The sequence below is a fragment of the Vicugna pacos genome, chromosome 3, assembly GCF_048564905.1.
Source record: "Vicugna pacos chromosome 3, VicPac4, whole genome shotgun sequence".
In the NCBI taxonomy this organism is placed as follows: domain Eukaryota; kingdom Metazoa; phylum Chordata; class Mammalia; order Artiodactyla; family Camelidae; genus Vicugna; species Vicugna pacos.
The window spans coordinates 66,685,575-66,702,726 of NC_132989.1; the positions used below are offsets into that span (position 1 = coordinate 66,685,575).

The window sequence follows — 17,152 nt, forward strand, 5'->3', positions numbered from 1 at the left end:
ATTTCAATTATCTACAAATTTGGTCTTCATATCCTTATTTCATTTATCGAATCATATTTCTACCTCACTACTCCACAAAGCCCTCTCTTACCGCTCTTACCACCCATGTCTTCCATATTGCCAGATCTAATGGCCCTGCTCTTGGCTTATTTAGCCTCTGGGCAGCATCCACAACGTTGACTAGTTCTTTCTTTTTGCAACATTTTCTCCTTGTAGCTTCCGTGATGTCACACTCTTGGGTTTCCTCCCACCTCACCAGTTCCACTTTTAAAGCCTCCACTATGGTTCTTCCTCCTCCACTGGATCTCTAAATATTAGACTACCCAAGAGCTCTGTCCTTGGCCTCTTCTCCTCTATTTCCATTCCTCAGTGAGTCCACCCATTGGTATATTTCACCATTTAGTATGTTCGCAGGATATACTAATGAGCAAGACTCAAAATTCCTGCCCTCATGTAACCTATAATCTGGTGGAAAGGGGATAAGTAGTGTTAGACATAAATTATGGAGAAAATTTAGAGTAAGAGAATGAAAAGTTATTGGGATGAGGAAAGAGCTATTTCCTGTAAGGTTGTTCAGAAAAGACTCTCTATTAAGTGGACAGACGCCTGACAGAAATAAGAGAGGGCTGACTCTGGGGGTGCACAGAGGGGAATGTCAAGAAAGAGCAACTTGAGATTCAAGCCTGTAAGCATGGAATATAATAGTAGTGAAAAAAACGGAGATAAGAAAGAAAATTAGTCCTTTTTTTCTCAGGAGAAGTGATGAGATTTAAAGCTACTATGAGTTTGAGGTGTTAGCGGAACATACAAGAAAGAATGTCCAGCAGGCAGGTGAGAAAACAGAACTGAAACCAGAGACTTTAGGGCTAGATGTGGATTTAGGAATCAGTCACAGAAAAGTGAAAGACAAGCTTGTAAGATGACATCTCTAAAGGACTAAAGGAAGAAAAGAGTGCTAATGACTAAGTCTTAGGGGATTCAATGAGGTATTTATAAAATCTAATGAAATATCCCTGTTATTATTTTTACTGACAATCTGATGTGCATTTTTTTCCCTAAGTCTCCTCTCCGTTTTTCAGCCCTATTAGGATGTACATGGCCTTGTTTGTCTTACTCACTGCCACCATCTCAAGTGCCTGAAAGAGTACCAGGAATGCAGCAGGTGCTTGGAAAACATACAATGAGTAAATGTCTGCCTTCCTCTATTAGCATTCTTAGTTAAGAAAATAACTAACGCCCCTCGTTCCTTTCAAGCAATAGTCTCTCAGAATGTCAGAATTTTTGTCTCTGTTGAGTTCCTTTGACAAAGCGTCCATACGCTTTTCCAATGTTACATTCAGCACCTGCAATTTATTTCTAATGATTTCACCGTCTACTTTATAGATCATTGAAATGTAAACTAAGTAACCCAAGGAAGACAAGATGGACACTATTATCTCTGCATTGAAGCCTACATAAAAAACGTGAGACTTAACTTGCAGCTGACAGGTTTTCAACTTTCCAGAGCCTGCTACTCCTACTAGGACAGATGAAATAAATCTGGGTGTGTTCAGACTTAATGACCAGGGCAGCCTTGCTGTCTTTCTCCAGCTGCATGACTTGTACAACTCCTCTCAAATGGAACTCATTTTCTTAAGCTCTGGGATGCTAAGCCATATTCTGTCATGTTTTCCTCTGTCACTGAAAATAAAAGAACAGCTCCTATTAAGACTAGAACTGTTGAGTTGCACAGACATTAAAACAGAGAAAAGTATTCCTTTTCTTATTTGGTAAATATTTTGCTTTTGAAATATCAGTAATTAATCACAGCTGTTTCCTTTCATTACAAACGTACCCAATCAGGTAAAATTTCAAATAAAACACACAATCCAACAGTCATTCCATTATACAGTACATTGGGAACCTTAAGCCTTGCAAAATATATGTATTAGGTATGCATGTATTCATCAAATCAAACAAAGAAACTAATGGATCTCTGATTAGTGTTCTAACTCTATTATGATGATACGTGCATCTCACCCTGACTCATCTAAAACAGGCGAACAAAATGCTATTAAGTTTCACATACAATCTGTTATGTGCCATCATCATTCTGGTCAAATACCCCAAAATGAATTTTGGCTAGAATTTTTCCCTTGAAAATCAGGGGCAAAGAAAGAGCTGCTGTTAAGCTGAGGTACTCGTCTATTTTAACCTCAATAATTTGTAATACTTTATGTCAAAACTAAAATGAAAATTAACCAAAATTTACCTTGTCTAGGATCCATAAAAGATTGCGTTTCCAAAGGGACTGTCACATGGACATTAGTGGACAATGGCTTATTCAATCCACAATTAGGCATTCAGAAAAGTAAGTAAATAGCAAATGAGTTTTTATTAAATATTCTAAAAATACAGATTTGGGGAGGCAATTATAAATAAATTTCTAATATAGTAATAAATTGGTAGTTTGAACCAAGAAAACAATGTAACGAAAAATTCATTTCCAAATGCAAAGTAGTTACCCTATATTTAGGGATGGTTCATATTAGTGCATAATTATATTTTTAAGAAAAAGATAATTGTTACAATCAGGTTTATAACCAATTAATTACACCTAAGTTCAATCTGTTAGTAATATATTCTTTTAGAGAATCCAATTTAAACATCTTAACACCTTTTTTTTTTTTTTGGATTTTCTCCAAACAATGGTGGAAGTACCCCTTGATAGACAGAACTCAGGAAACAGTTTGACCACACCCAGATTATACTGATATCTACAATACAGGACTCCAAGGCGGAGTCCAGCTCTATCTTGTGAACTAAGTCCAGTTCAGAATGCTTAAAAATGACGCAGTAACTAAAGACAGTACTCATCATTATCAAAAATTAACAACTTTAGGTATCTTTGTTTTGGGTTTCTGTGGTTTAGGCACATCCAAAATTTCTTCATAATCTGCACTCATTCCCTTTGCCCAGCGACCAACTGTGACCATTCGATCTGTAAAGAAATAGAAAAGCCAGAATGTAAGAAAAAGTCATCAAATACATCCACCTAGATTGGTATTGGTTTAGCAAAAGAACTAGTTTTGACATGAATAATCACAAAGAGAGAAGACTCCATCACTAAAGGAAAGCGAGCAATTCTGTAATTGATTATAATCCTTGATTTCAGAGTACCACAGGCAATTTCTTGTCCCAATTAGGGAAATGCAGCAACTGCTTTGCAATGCACAAATTGATGAAAAAGCTCTTTCATTCCTTCCCAGAGTTCACCATTATAGAGTCAATGAATTCCAAGAGTCTGTAAACAGCAAGACTTATGAAGCATCAGTTTTAAATGCACAAGATTCCACCTGTGAAATTATAAAACATCTGCTTGTCAGTCTTGTCATTTGGGAAGTGGCAATCCTCCCAGGAGGGAGAATTCAAATTCCACTTCATCATTTCAATCTCACTGCCTACAGTGTAGTATAGACTGACTTCTTCTAGACAAGACTGTAAGCAAGAACAAGCTTTCAAATTCAAGTGGTAGGGGTAGGAAGTAAGAATGAGCAGATTTATTTGTGTGGTACTATGACTATCTGATGTAAAAGAAATGTGCTTTTTCCCTAAGAAGTACTAGTGGGCTATTCTACTGTCTTGTTTTTTTTCACACAGGACTATCATCACTCTAATTTAGGTAAACTAATGTAATAATTGTCTCCACACTTCCCAAAAATTTGCCTTAGATTTTGTGAACAGTTATGAAGTTTTTGATGACTAAGGGTAGTATTTCATTAGGAATAAAATATAACTGACCACATGCTGTGTGAATAATACAATTTTAATATTTTTGCCAGTTTTTGTAACTAACTCTGAATCCTTCAGAGGTTTTAGAGCATACATGAGGATATACAATCATATGAATATTGAAAGTTATTTTCATATTTCTCATTTTAGTGAATCAATACTGAATTAGCTCTATTATTAAGTACATTAGTTAGCTAATATAAATACTTATGAATAAAATGCTTTATAAAATCAGGGTCCTCTGGGGTTTACTGGTCCCCTTTTTTTTCACACCTGAGAACAGCAGCTGATTCTCACTTCTGTGTCTACTACTGATACAGAAATGATGAAGTCATCACTGCAGTAAGAAACCAGGCAGCCTTAAAATCAGTTGTACCTCAGTGAGATATTAGTATCAAAATTCAGCAAAAACACAGAGGAACACTAATCTCACCCCTTCTAAATGGAGACCCAGAGAACGCACCTGAATTCTGACTTTCAGGGCAATCTTTCTTAAAATGTTTCACAGAGCCACAAAGTCTGCAGCAACCACCTACAAAAAGAACAAAGTCATTGAAAACCTCTCAGACTTACATAGGGTTTTTAATGTCTCAAAGCACTTTTATATCTTATTTGGTCTTCATAACCTTGTCAGTTGTAAAGTAGCTGGAGCCAGGTAGGTGCCACTATTCCTATTAATAAACCCATTCTCCATTCCTCCTGACCTCAGAGAGCATTAATCTGTGCCTACCCACCATTTCTTGCACCTGGTCTTCAGGGGAGAAGTGAGAAAGAGAAGTGAGGAATGATGAAAGGTACCTGTCCTCTGGAATGTCCAAGAGCCATCCAAGAAGCTTGGATTTTAACCAGGGTTAGATACGCAGGGGCTTGTGAACTCTGCAAAATTTGTGTGCAAATGCATTTTTTGAGAATGTCCATAGTTTTTGTCAGATTCTCCAATAATTAATGACCTCGAAAAAGGTTAGGAACCACTGCTCTGCTATACAAGTCAGATGGGGGTGAGAAGCTACAAAAGGAATGAAATTAACTTTTGTTTCAGTGCCTTCTATCTGCCAGGTATCCTAACTCACAAAAATGCCTATTTGCCTACTTTAAGCAACATTCCAGGATTGTGAATTATAACACATATGGTTTCTAAAATCAGTCTTTCACTGAATGGTCAAACACTATTGCTTAATGGTCTAGCATATCAATCTTCCTCATAATGTTATGTGATTTAGTCAGAAAAAATGACCCTATAGGACATAAGCCTGGATGAATTCTCATTTCTATGTGGTCTACTCCCCTTCCTATACTTTTTTATATCTAGTCATTCTGGTTGACCGTACAAAGCCACCTTTGTTCCCTAGCCATATTATATGACCTGTTTCTTAAATTCAAAATTCAAAGGTACTTTTGAGCCTTTTCCACGTCCAGGACTCTTCGCTGTTATAGATGCCACAGTGAAATAGCAGAGACACTTAATAGTATGTTTTAATCCTCCATAACTCTTCAAGGTAAAATACCATAATTCGTCAAATCTAAGATAGCCCTGATTATAAGATTTATCATTATTTTACATACCTCTCTGGGGAAGAAAAAAAAACCCTGCCAATTATGTGGCACTCACCAATAGTAAGATATACTAAGTTTAGAGATACAAAAATGTGGAGAAAAAGTGCATTACAGAATCAGTGAAATACAGTTTTCTCATTGCCATTTTACAGGTGAGGAAACTGAGATGAGAGAAGTTAAATAACTTGGCTACAGTCCCATAGGTAGTGAGTGGCAGTGCTAGGTCTATAATAAATGGTCCAACTCCAAAGCTATGCTTTTTCACTGACCTTCTGCAAGGGAACCCAGAACGTGACACAGTAAGTGTCTAGAACATGATGGTACCAGCATCACATTAACAGAAGACAATATCCTCCCTAAAGCTTTAGACATCATAGGCTTTACCGTGGGGACCTTAAGACATCAGCTAAGCTAAAGATAAGAAAGTTACGTGATCCCATACCAGACAATCAAATAAGAAAAACTTCACAAACAAAAATTACTTACAAATGTGAACAGTGTGTATCAACCCTTCTACCCAAAATGGTATGCTAGGCTGAGATTAAATTTATAACACTATTTTTTTAAATCTTACATTAGTTTGAGAAATAATCCCTTTGCTTCTGTTATGTTTAAAAGCAGATATTTATAACATACTCTCACAAATTATGCTGAAGCAAGCACATAGTTTGAAATGTACATGTTAGTTTTTTCCTATTTGATATATTAATATATCAAGTCACATTACGTAAAAAGTCTAGAACATAAATAGTGCTTGATAAAAAGAAATTCTCAAGATTTTGCCACTTATTCAAGAATTTATTTAAGAAGTGGCTAAGTGTACATTAAATCACAACTGCATGATGACTTTCCACTTTTGACATACATGATCAACAGTACTCACCATCAGCGTAGAGTCCTTTGGGATTATCAGGACAAGATCTGGACAGATGCCCCATTTCTCCACAAACAAAACATTTTGCAAAGGGAAATTCACCTATAACGATCAACAGTTCCTGGTGAGTTGGTTATATATATTACAAGTCATGTAATTCATATTATTTTAAAATACTCTGAGAAGAAAACATATTCATTTTTACATAATTTAAAGTTGACTCTCATTTGATTTCAAAATATTAAGTGGCACAGTCATAACAAACCCTGTCAACAGAAAAAAAAAAAAACTAGTTGCCTACTTATTGGCCACTTTCTCCATTAAACAAATAAAAAACTGACAGAAAAAAAACATACCAAGAGCTGGGTCCACTTTAGCCTTGCACTTGGTTATTTCATGCTCTGTGGATCCACACCGATAACATATTCCAGTGCCCATTTCTTGACTCTCAAGAGCAGCTGGGCAATCTGCAATCCCATGGCCAGGTTTTCTACAATGGAAACATACCTGGGAAAACAAAATGTGAGTTTCCACACTGTATAACTACTCTGGCTTTATTAATTCTACTCATCAAAAAAATCTTTAAAACATTTCTCATTTTAAAGTTATCTAGCTCGTTTTTTGAAATCTCCATACTTTATCTGTAGAAAAAAGTTCCTAAACCATAAAAATGTCGTTTCCATCAGAGGATCTCAGTGCTTTTGAAAGCCTTCAATACATAAATCTATCAGTCTCAGACACAAAGTTATAAATGTCTTTGTAGGAGGTAGTTGCTTAAATAAATTAAGCAAAAAAGGACATTTGTTTCACTAATGGGGATGTCCACACCAGAAAAACTGAGTTTTCTGAAGCAGACAGACAATGACCATAAAAATTACCACTCAAAATTAATACTTTCACTTTTAAAGTTCATATGATTAAATGAATTTGGGTAAAATTATTCCATTTAAATTATAATTCAAATCATAAGATATATTTTATACCAGAAAGTACATCTTAAAGTTTTTATATCTTTAATATTCGTAAATAGGCAGAGGTTTCATTTTTAGTATATATTCTCATTTTAAAGGTATAATTCTAAGCCGAATTATCTGGCTTCAACACAACACTGAACAATGGTTTGGTTGCTTTACATACTACTTAGCAATTTGGAGGATAATTTTTACTGCAATGAATGAGAATATCAGTCATAATCAAAGATGGTAGATATTTAAACTATTTTATTTAAACTGAAAAAAATATATATATTTCTTGGATAACAAATAGTTCATCATTTAATTTTTTTTTCCAAAATAAGCACACGTTTCTGAAAAAAGCAAATTCAACAGGCAAAATAAAACAATATTTTGCAACTATATCCTCACTTTTTTTTTTCTGTTTAATAACATATTGGAAAAGAATGAGTCCCTTTATTCTTCATCAACTTTTACATTTAGAATGAGCTGGTCCAAACAAAGAAAATGCATTTATTTGAGAACTGCAGGAAAAGCTACTGCTAAAAACTGGATTACCATGATTAAGAAGTCTTAGTTTCTAGGTGAAGTCAAGGTGGTCTCTAGTAACCTGACAGTTCACTGATTAGGTTTTTAATCTTTAAAGCCTAATCTTTACCGAATAAAATTTCTTGAGTGATCCTTAAATTTAATGTAGACAGGACTGTGGAGAGCGGACTGGCAAATTTCTATACCTTAATCAACTTATTAATAATGAAGAACTGATGCTTAGTGTGAGGTAATAAAAAAATAACAAGAAAACAAGTTGAAGGTAGGTCACAAGAAGTCATATACTATTTAAAGTATATGCTTTAACATAAAGCATTTCTTTAAAAAAAAAAAAGAAGTCTTTCTCCTTTTAATTACAAACATAAAACTTCTCTTAAAATGTCACAACATTAAACTTTTTCCAAAAGTATGCAATTCACCACACTGCCCATGACAATGAAATTATCTTTAAGTTATACTAACATGACTTTAAAATATTTTAAAATAATTGTATAATTCAAGCAAAACTATCTTGATACAAATAGAAATGATTATCTTTTCTAGGAATATTCCATCAGTATCATCTTTAAAAATGATACTGCATAGAATCCTGCAAATAGAAGACACATTTATGAAGGCTGTCACATTTCAAGCCTGCATTGGTGCAAACGGGGCTCTACATTTACTAATCCTTATTTTTTTTTAAAAAGTGTAAAATGGCAACAAATTCTGACTCTTACGTAGTATCCTGCTAAAAGACGTGGTAAATTCAATTAGAGGAATTATACTAAGAATTTCATTTCCTCAGTCTGACAGTTTAAAATCTAGGGCTAGGCACCACAGAAATAAACCTGCAGCTCCCAGCATTCCTCTGAGTGGACATAAGGAGGGACGGAGCAATGACTAGGGAGAGTCTCAAGGAATTTTAACTCTCTTACTCTGCTCTGTTACTAACCAGTGTGTTTCTTACCAGATCTCCTTCCTATGCCTCAGTTTTTCATGAATAAAGATAACACCCTTTCCAACTAACAGACACCACACATATTTAACCAGTTGTACTTAGCCTTCCCCTTTACTTCATCTTTTTTTAAAATGGCTGTTTGAAAAAGGGCTGTTGGAAGGGGTGAGAATATAGGTTTTCAAGTCAGACTTTGTGTTTAAATTTTTTTCCTTTTTTTGGTTGGACTGCACAGATCTAGCAGCCCACTAAGGTTGATATGTATTTAATAACACATATACTCATATAGTGCCAGCCACTATTCTAACTAGTCAAATATTAACACCTTTTCCTGGGTTTGAATTTCACCTCTGCTACTAAGTGACTTTCAGCAAGATACTTAACCTATCTGTACATCAATGTTTTCTACCCATGAGAATGCCACCATTTTTTTAATGTTGTGGTAATTAATCAGCACCTCAAGTGCTCAGCATATAGGAGGTGCTAAAAACAAGTCCAAGTGTTATTACTAGCCCTCAAAAAGTTGCCTTATAAATCCAGTACATAACAGTAATCAGTCTGCTAAAACACATGTGTATGAGTGAATGAATAAGTTTCTAGTCATATAAAATAACATTTTGGTAGAAGTGATAATCTTACCATTGCATTTTTCTTTGCTGCTTGTCTTTTTAATCTTCTTCCTTCCCGACGATTATCTTTCTTTAAAGCAATTGCAACTTCTTCCCTTACTTCCTGACTGTCTGTTGCTATCATCTCCTCATTGTTAACCATCTGTGAGTTTTGTCTTAGGTATTCCATGAATCCATTCACATCTTCATTTAAGTATTCCTTTTTCTTCTTATTCCTTTTGTGTTTTGCTTGGGGCACATCATTTTTAAGGCACAGCCTGTTGGCTTTAAGTTGTTCACTCTTTGGTAGGTTTTGGCTTTTTCCCTCAAAGGACCCCTTCTTCATGTCCTCCCATGATGTTGCAGGAAAGGGTCTTTTGTTATGTGTGGTAGTAACTCGTGCCCACCTGGTCATGGCTTCATCAGAGGTACCTCATCAATCCCTAAGACAAGTATGGCCAGTTAGTTATCATTTAAAAGAAAAAAAAAATACATGCTATATCACACACATGCGTCATGTGTTAAAGTTTTAATTATTTAAAGCAGTTCTTACTTCACTTAGATATCTATATTTAATCCTATAATATGTTGCATAGATATGCCTGTAATGTAAATCTAGCCCTTACCAGAGACCTGACCACTCCAGTAAAAAACAAACAACAACACAACCACGGATATAAATACTTGCTTCAAAGGAGAAAACAATTCATTAAGAAACCAAATTATTCCCAAAATTTAAATCACATAGTAATAGTGAATGAAGTTACTCTTTCCAAATTCTGCAGTTTTCTCAGCCATTTACTTTCCTATCTCTAAGTCCCAAGTCTACTTTCTTCCAATCTTCCTTAGTCTGCCTTTGCATAGCAAGTAAGTATACACAAACCCTGTCCGTGGAGGTGAAGCTTGTCATTACAACTCTTTCTGGCAGATTGACAAGTAAAATATATAAAAGCGTGTGCAATTACGGGATGATACTAGGTCTTCTCCTAGGAATTAGAGTGTAAACTACTTCCAGCCCAGTTGTTTCAAATTGTTTTCAATTAGTAAGCCGCGTCCCTTTTAAGGCAGCATTTCGTGCAACAACCAGTGTAAAATCCTCAGCTCCTGCCAAAATATCCTTCAACACAAGCTGAGGAGCCAGGGAACAGGTGTGAGACGCGGCACGCCACTTCACATCACGCGCGCACACTCGTCGCTGCAGGACCTGTGACTGTCACAGCGGGGACCGGGGCTGTTCAAGAGGAAGTGAATTAGCCTTCCCCTGAGTACATGGGACGTGGGAAGCTCTGAGTACAGGCTTGGCCGGGACCCTCCGCCCGACGGGCCGCAGTGAGGCCGGACCTGCCAGCCCAAGCGATAGCCCCCTCCAGCTGAGGCCGGTCCCCACGCCGGAGCCCTCAGGCCAGCCGCGGAGCCGGGCGCTCCAGCCCCACCTGGCACTGGGCACCCTCAGGAATGTAGCTGCCTGTCCCTCCGCCCTCCTTCCGCCCTCCCCCCGGGTCACAGGGAACTGAAGAAGAGACCCTACCACTCGCCTGCCCCGCGCACAACTTCTTACCACGCATGAATCCTCCAGCGCGACGGAGTTATCAAGCCAGAGAAGCCCGCCCCCTGAGGCGGCGTCCGCACTCGGGAGCGGAAGCACGTCTTCCCTGAGAGCGCGTCATTTCCGGCGGGCCCTAGGCTGAAGGGCGCATGTGCAGCTGACGGGCGCTATGGTCCCTCCCTGCGCCGGTAAAAGTGACTGATTTTAGTGCACGTGGGGTGCCCAGTGTTTGACGGGCACTGCGCTGGACGCCGGAGGCGCGAAGGTGAAGAGTGCTAAATCCGTGCTATTGAACACACAGCACAGTGGGAGGATCCGTGGGGTGGGAGAGGCCTGGAAGGCTTCCTCGAGAAGTTGATCTTTGAACTGGACTTTGAGAAATATATCAAAAATTTGTTGAAACTGGCGTCGGGAGGGAGTTACGTCTTTCCAAACAGACGTGAAGTACAGCTTAGGATCACGGTGATAGAAATCTAAAAAGGACATTCGGGGCTCTGTTGGGTGGAGGGCGGTGCCCCACTGTCCTGCCCAATGCTAGTTAAGCATTCAATTCGAATACATTGTGGAGCCAAAGATTTTCTCTCTTTTAGAGGGAAACCCTAGTCTCTTAAGCAACTCGTCTCAACAGTGCCCCTCCCCCCGCGCCCCCCAAACGCTACCACCAGCAGTTGTGCATGGTGGAAAATTTGGCATCCAAGCTCACCAGGAAAACTGCCCATCCCCATCATCTTGCTTGATTCATTTCACCTCTTGAATATCTGTCCGCTTTTCGCTACGACTACCTCCTTTGTTCCAACTTTCATTATGTCACATCTGGATTACTGGCAGCTCGTCTGGACATCCATTCTTGCTCTACTCCCTCAAATCCATTTTCCCTGCTTTAGCAAAGCGAACTTTTGAAATGCAAATCGAATTGTTGCTCTGCTTTAAACCCTCCCACAGTTTCCCATGGTTCTTAGGATGAAGTTCAAACTTACTCAAACAAGGTGTTAAGTCACTGCTTACTTCGCTAGCGTCACCATGCACAATCTCCCTCTCTTCTTTGAGCTCCATGCAGAGGAGTCTTTCCTCAGTTTCTCAAATAACACATGCATCTTACTATCTCTAGGCCTTTGTATATGCTATTCTCTGTATGGTACTCCTTTTCTTCTTCCAGTTAATTTCTACTCACCCTTCAAGGCTTTTAACATTTTATTTCCAAGTAAGCTTTCCAAAGCCCCTCTTCCCCAGACTAGACCAATTGCTAGTATGCACTCACAGCAGTCTGTAATTCCTTATGGCACTTTTCAAATTTGTAATTGCACAATGAATTGTGTAATAAGTTGTTTATTGTATCTTCATTGCCTGGTATATAGTTGGTGCTCAATATGTTTTGTTAACTAAATGAAGAATATGTATTTTGCAATGCTTGTTAAAACAAGGTGGAAATGGCTCTATTTTAAGAAGAGAGATTAAAGTCAAGGCTATAGGAATATTGGAATTTAGTATGGTAAATATCATAAATACACTAGGTCTTATGGTGGGGAAAGTTTTAAAAGATTTTTTTCTTAACCCCCCAGCTCTTGAAGAGAGGGAGCTTCCTAAAAGAGGTATGATAGTGCTCCTCATACCATAATGTTCTTAACTAGTTGGCTGCAGGTTCTATATAATCTGACATTTCATGAAGAGGTTTTCTTTCTTAGATGCCAGGTACTTGCACATAATGTATACCACTAGAGGGTGCATTCAACTAAAACTTGTCTTTAGTATTGTGCATGATTTGCAGAAGGTTGTTCATTCCTGGAAGTGAAGAAACACGATCTCAATTTGTTTTTGCGGAAGTGTGTCAAATAAAAATTAGTAGTTGAGTAAACCAGCCATAGAACTCCTTTAGGATTCAAAAGCAATTATTACTACTAATAACAACTAACTTCCATTGAACCTATTAGCACTGTGTGTTTAATGCTTTACGTTCATTACCTAATTAATCTACCCAAAATCCTGACAAGAGGTAGGAACTATTTTCTCCATTTTATAATGAAGAAACAAGCTCAGAGAGCTGAAGTAACTTACCCAAGGTCACACATTTAGTAAGAAGCAGAGTAAGGATTTGAACCATGATCTCAGACCAAAGGTGTGAGCTCCACTATGTTGAAATACTGCAGGAGATTGTTTTGTCTGCTCCACCCTACTTTGAAATAGACTTTACTAAGTTATCCTTGCCCCTGGGAGGATTTTGTTTGTTTGTTTAGAATGTATTCACTTTAACAGTTCAAGGGGTTATCTGTTGATTACATTTTTCATTCAGATATTACTGAAAGTGTAAATGTGTTATTTTCATAGCAATATAATCCACAGGGCAAGTGTTAAGTTAGGAGCTAGAGTTTTGGTTATAAAAGGCTGAAGTACCTCATTTTTAGAAAATTGTGAAGTGTGTTATGCATACAGAAAAGGATATAAAACATATGAATTAATTATAAAGCACATGTTCATGTAAACACTGCCCAGTTTAAGAAGCTGACCATTGCCAGATACTGTTTTAAATCATATTAATGTAATTTTCTGCAGAGGCGGTACATTTTATTTTATTTTTTAAAAATTCTTATTTTTTATTGAAGTGCAGTCTGTTTACAATGTTAGTTTCAGGTGTACAGCAGAGCAATTCAGTTATACATATACATACATGTGTATTTTTTTTTCAGATCCTTTTCCATTACAGCTCACTACAAGAAATTGAGTATAGTTCCTGTGCATTACAGTAGAGTAAGTTGAGATGGAGTTTAGTGAATCTAGAAAGGAGGGCTGGGACCAGCTATTACTAAATTAAACTTTTTTAAAAATGCCGAATCAAAATGTTTGCATTTTATCCTTTAGAACTTAAGCAATGAAGAACTATACATAGTTTTTTTGATCATACAGTAGATCCCATAAAGTAGATCTAGAGAAGAAGGTTAGATGTAAAAAAAGTGTACCTAATGCAGGGCTCGGAACCCTCTAGACACTTACTGAACATCATTAGAATATACGGAAAACTAGAACAGGAGAGAGAGTGGAAGAATTGGTGATCCTATTGTTGAAATTGAAAATGAGATCCAGATCAGTGACATTCTAACAGCTTCTTTCTTAAAAATCTTGTGTTTTTTTAGCTGCTTTAAAGCCCTTACAATAAGGCCCATGGATAACAGAATTATGAGTTCCTTCTTTCTTCTTTAAATATTATTTTATAAATGTTCCTTAATGAGCATGCATTGCCTTTAAACTCATTATTAAAAAGTTTTTTAATCCATGGAAGTTTTGATACAGCACATGAGAATTTCCAGTTATATCTAGATTCATAGAAATATAGACCTTTAAAAATATTGTTTTACAGGTCAATAAATGAAGTATCAGAGAAGTGAAGTGATTGCCATAGGACACACTGCTAGTGACAGTTTTATTACCTGACATGCACATGGAGATGGCCCTATGTTTTTATTTTTTCATTTGATTCTTGGTTTCCTCACTCAGTAACAAAGTTACAAGCAGTTCTGCTTTATTTCAAAAGTGAAAGAAAACGGTATGTGAAGTGTCTAACAAGCAGGGGAAACCCACTAGTGGAAGTTGCTTGAGGTTGCCAGGCCATAAGAAATAGAAATACTGTGAAGTTTGTGTTCTCCCCTGAAAAAGCTTGAATCTTTTTCATGTTCTTTGCTTAAACATGAGAAAGAATAGCAATTAATCACGACAATGATGTGGCCTTCTGACTCTCATTCCATCGTCTTCCGGTGTGTCTCTCAAGTTCGAGGTCCTAATTATGCATTTTAGCGGTTAGAGTGTCAAGTGCTTCAAATGAACACTTAGATCTAAATTACAAGTCAGTGGTTAAGATTTGCAAGCTCTCCTCTCTGAAATGAGCACTTCCACCCCTCGTACTTATGTCTGAGGAAACGCTACCTGGTATGGGACTTAGATTGTCCCTTCCAAGGGAACAGGGGGAAGTCTGTAGTTACAAATGGAATTCTGTAAAATAGAGTAGGTGAGGAAAAAGCTTTTTTGATATCCATCATTTGCCAATTCCCCATTAAAGACTAGATCTACAGAAATGACAGTCCTTGCTTTTACACAGCCAACAGCCTGTGAGGGTAAGACGTGGACTCATAAACCACTAGTAAGGTGATAAATGAAGGAATTAACACTGATAGTACATATTACAGATAAATTCATTCTTTCTGGGAGACTTCTGGAAAACTTCACAATAGAATGTGTTGCAGATAACTGGAAAGAGGGATTAGAATGGTGATGTGGAGGAGTCAATAAAGAAAATCTCTAACCACCCTCTCCAATAAGTTGAACTGCTTTGTGTAAATAAGGCCCACATTCACACACTTGCACATATGCATGAGTTTAAGCTAATATTTATAAAAGACCAAAGTGATTATAACCAAGTGGCCAAAATATTTAGAACAGATTTAGTAACTACTATAAGAAATAATCTATCTGTAAGTCTCTGGGTAAAAAGTAATAATTTAAGAGGACCACATAGGAGCAAATAACTAGCCCTCCGAAAAGTATGACATAGCAAATAAATGATCATGGGAAAAGAGGTCTCACAAATATTTTAAGAAATGTTTATGGACCAGGAGAATTTATAAAATCATGTTTGTATTTACCCTGGAAGTTGTGAGTATATGATGCTGAGCTCTATGAAGATGAATTGGGCACCATGCAGAGCCCCAGAGATCTGTAATCTAGTGGAGGAGACAGGGAGATATGCCAGTAATACCCCAAGGAGTAAATGAAGGAGGCAAATGTGGAGCTGTGCCCAGGTGTGCCCAAGGCAGCTCAATATGGAAATCACTAGCAAGTGTTCAAATAGAACATTGGCTAAATGGTGTTGCTTTAGGTATCTAAACTGTGTCTTGCAGCAGGAGAGCAAACCAGACAGAGGGACTTCTTTAAAGACCTGATCCAAACGTACAGTGACAGGGTTCAGGGCAGGCTGCCCCAAGATGTGCCACTCTGGTATGCTGATTATTATCAGCTGAAAACAAGCAAGGTCCAGAGGACTCAGGAAGAACCTTTGAACATCCCCCTTACTACCTTAAAGAATTGAGATAGGAGGCCCTGTCCCAGGAAGGAGTTATCAACATATATAGCAACTATAGTAAGTAAGTATGAGGTAGGTGTGGCAGACAGGAAGGAACCCAGCGAGGCCCATTTGATTAAGGCCCTCTCTGTAGCCCATCATCTTTGGATGGCCCAGCAAACATTTATTTACCAAACGATAACTCTTTTTATCGTCCTGTGCGTTACCTTACTTCCCTTTGAAGTCCCAGACCCCTACCTAGTTCTCCTCCGTCTAGAATAATATATATTCCTCATCTTGCCTTACGGTCTTGGGAATTCTTCATATTTATGAGGATTTTCCTATGCATATGCAATAAATTTCATTTTCTCCTATTAATCTGCCTTATGTAATTTTAATTGCCAGTGTAAACAAAGAAGAACAAAGAGTGTTTTTGTTCACCACCCGATTCTGCAAGGATTAAGCTGTAACCTGGTGCAGTCGCTGACCAACAGTGCTCTCTGAGAAGAAATTAAGATGATAACAGGATGAACCAGTCTGGGGCTCAGACAGAGGAAATTAAGATCACAGGATGCTCTGTACCTTGGACAAGCAAGCCCCTTATACAGTCAGATGTATAGCTCAGGAAGAATTTTAATGAACTCGGATACTTGCATCTTCCCATAGATAGAAAAACACTAAAATCAGCTTGAGATATCTCTTCTTTGTGACTAGCAGTAATCTTTTACCAAGATACATGATTAACTGTACAGATTCCCTAGCCAAAAGTCATATACGTGTGTGTGCGCGCGCGCGTACGCTTCTTCCCCTACCTTTTCAGAGCAGTTCCTCTGGGCTACTAAGAGGCTGTCTCTTGGGCTACAGTCTTCAGAAAAAATCCCTGAATAAAGCAAACTCACAGCTCTTGCTTTGTGCCTTTTCAAGTTGGTACCAGATGAAAGAACCAAGAGGGGAGAGAGACGGAAACTGCCCTCCCACAACAGTCTTCAACCTAGAGGTGTTGCTGCTTTCCCTGGATTGGCCGTTTGTTTTTAAAAATATATTTAGGATAGTGGTGATTACACAGCAGTGTAAGTGTGCTTAGTGCCACTGAATTGCACACTTCAAAATGGTCAATTTTATGTGTGTTTTACCACAGTTTAAAAAAATAGAAAAATTTTATTTGACCTTTTTATGAGTAGTATTTTCACCGTGATTCTCTTGAAGCTTACTTTTTACATCTTTATTTACTATTTAAGAAGCTTTTCTTAAATTTAAGAAGCAGGATGTTATCCGTGTATAATTTGCCTACCTTATCACAAAATCAGTCATCAGTT

The 17,152-nt window shown here is 37.6% G+C and overlaps 1 protein-coding gene across 2 annotated transcripts; it reads right to left on the reverse strand.

Moving 5' to 3' along the window:
- Positions 1-2,334: 2,334 nt before the first annotated feature.
- Positions 2,335-10,899, reverse strand: ZCCHC9 (zinc finger CCHC-type containing 9). Of its 2 annotated transcripts, none has more exons than XM_015244980.3 (6): positions 10,805-10,899; positions 9,278-9,689; positions 6,556-6,706; positions 6,209-6,301; positions 4,235-4,303; positions 2,335-2,980 (listed from the first exon to the last, which is right to left on the reverse strand). In XM_015244980.3, the coding sequence occupies exons 2-6, from the start codon at positions 9,659-9,661 to the stop codon at positions 2,862-2,864; spliced, it is 816 nt and encodes a 271-aa protein (XP_015100466.1). In that variant the 5' UTR covers positions 9,662-9,689; positions 10,805-10,899; the 3' UTR covers positions 2,335-2,861. The 2 variants fall into 2 exon arrangements, with proteins under 2 accessions (XP_015100466.1, XP_006197679.1); XM_006197617.4 differs by having other exon boundaries at positions 10,775-10,856.
- Positions 10,900-17,152: the final 6,253 nt, after the last annotated feature.

Coding starts and splice junctions, on each gene's coding strand:
- ZCCHC9 (XM_015244980.3), bottom strand. CDS start 9,661: ATGACCAGGTGGGCACGAGTTACTACCACACATAACAAAAGACCCTTT. Junction 6,707..9,277: donor CAGCAAAGAAAAATGCAATG/GTAAGATTATCA, acceptor TTGTTTTCCCAG/GTATGTTTCCATTGTAGAAA. Junction 4,304..6,208: donor CAAAGGACTCTACGCTGATG/GTGAGTACTGTT, acceptor TTCTTTTTGTAG/GTGGTTGCTGCAGACTTTGT.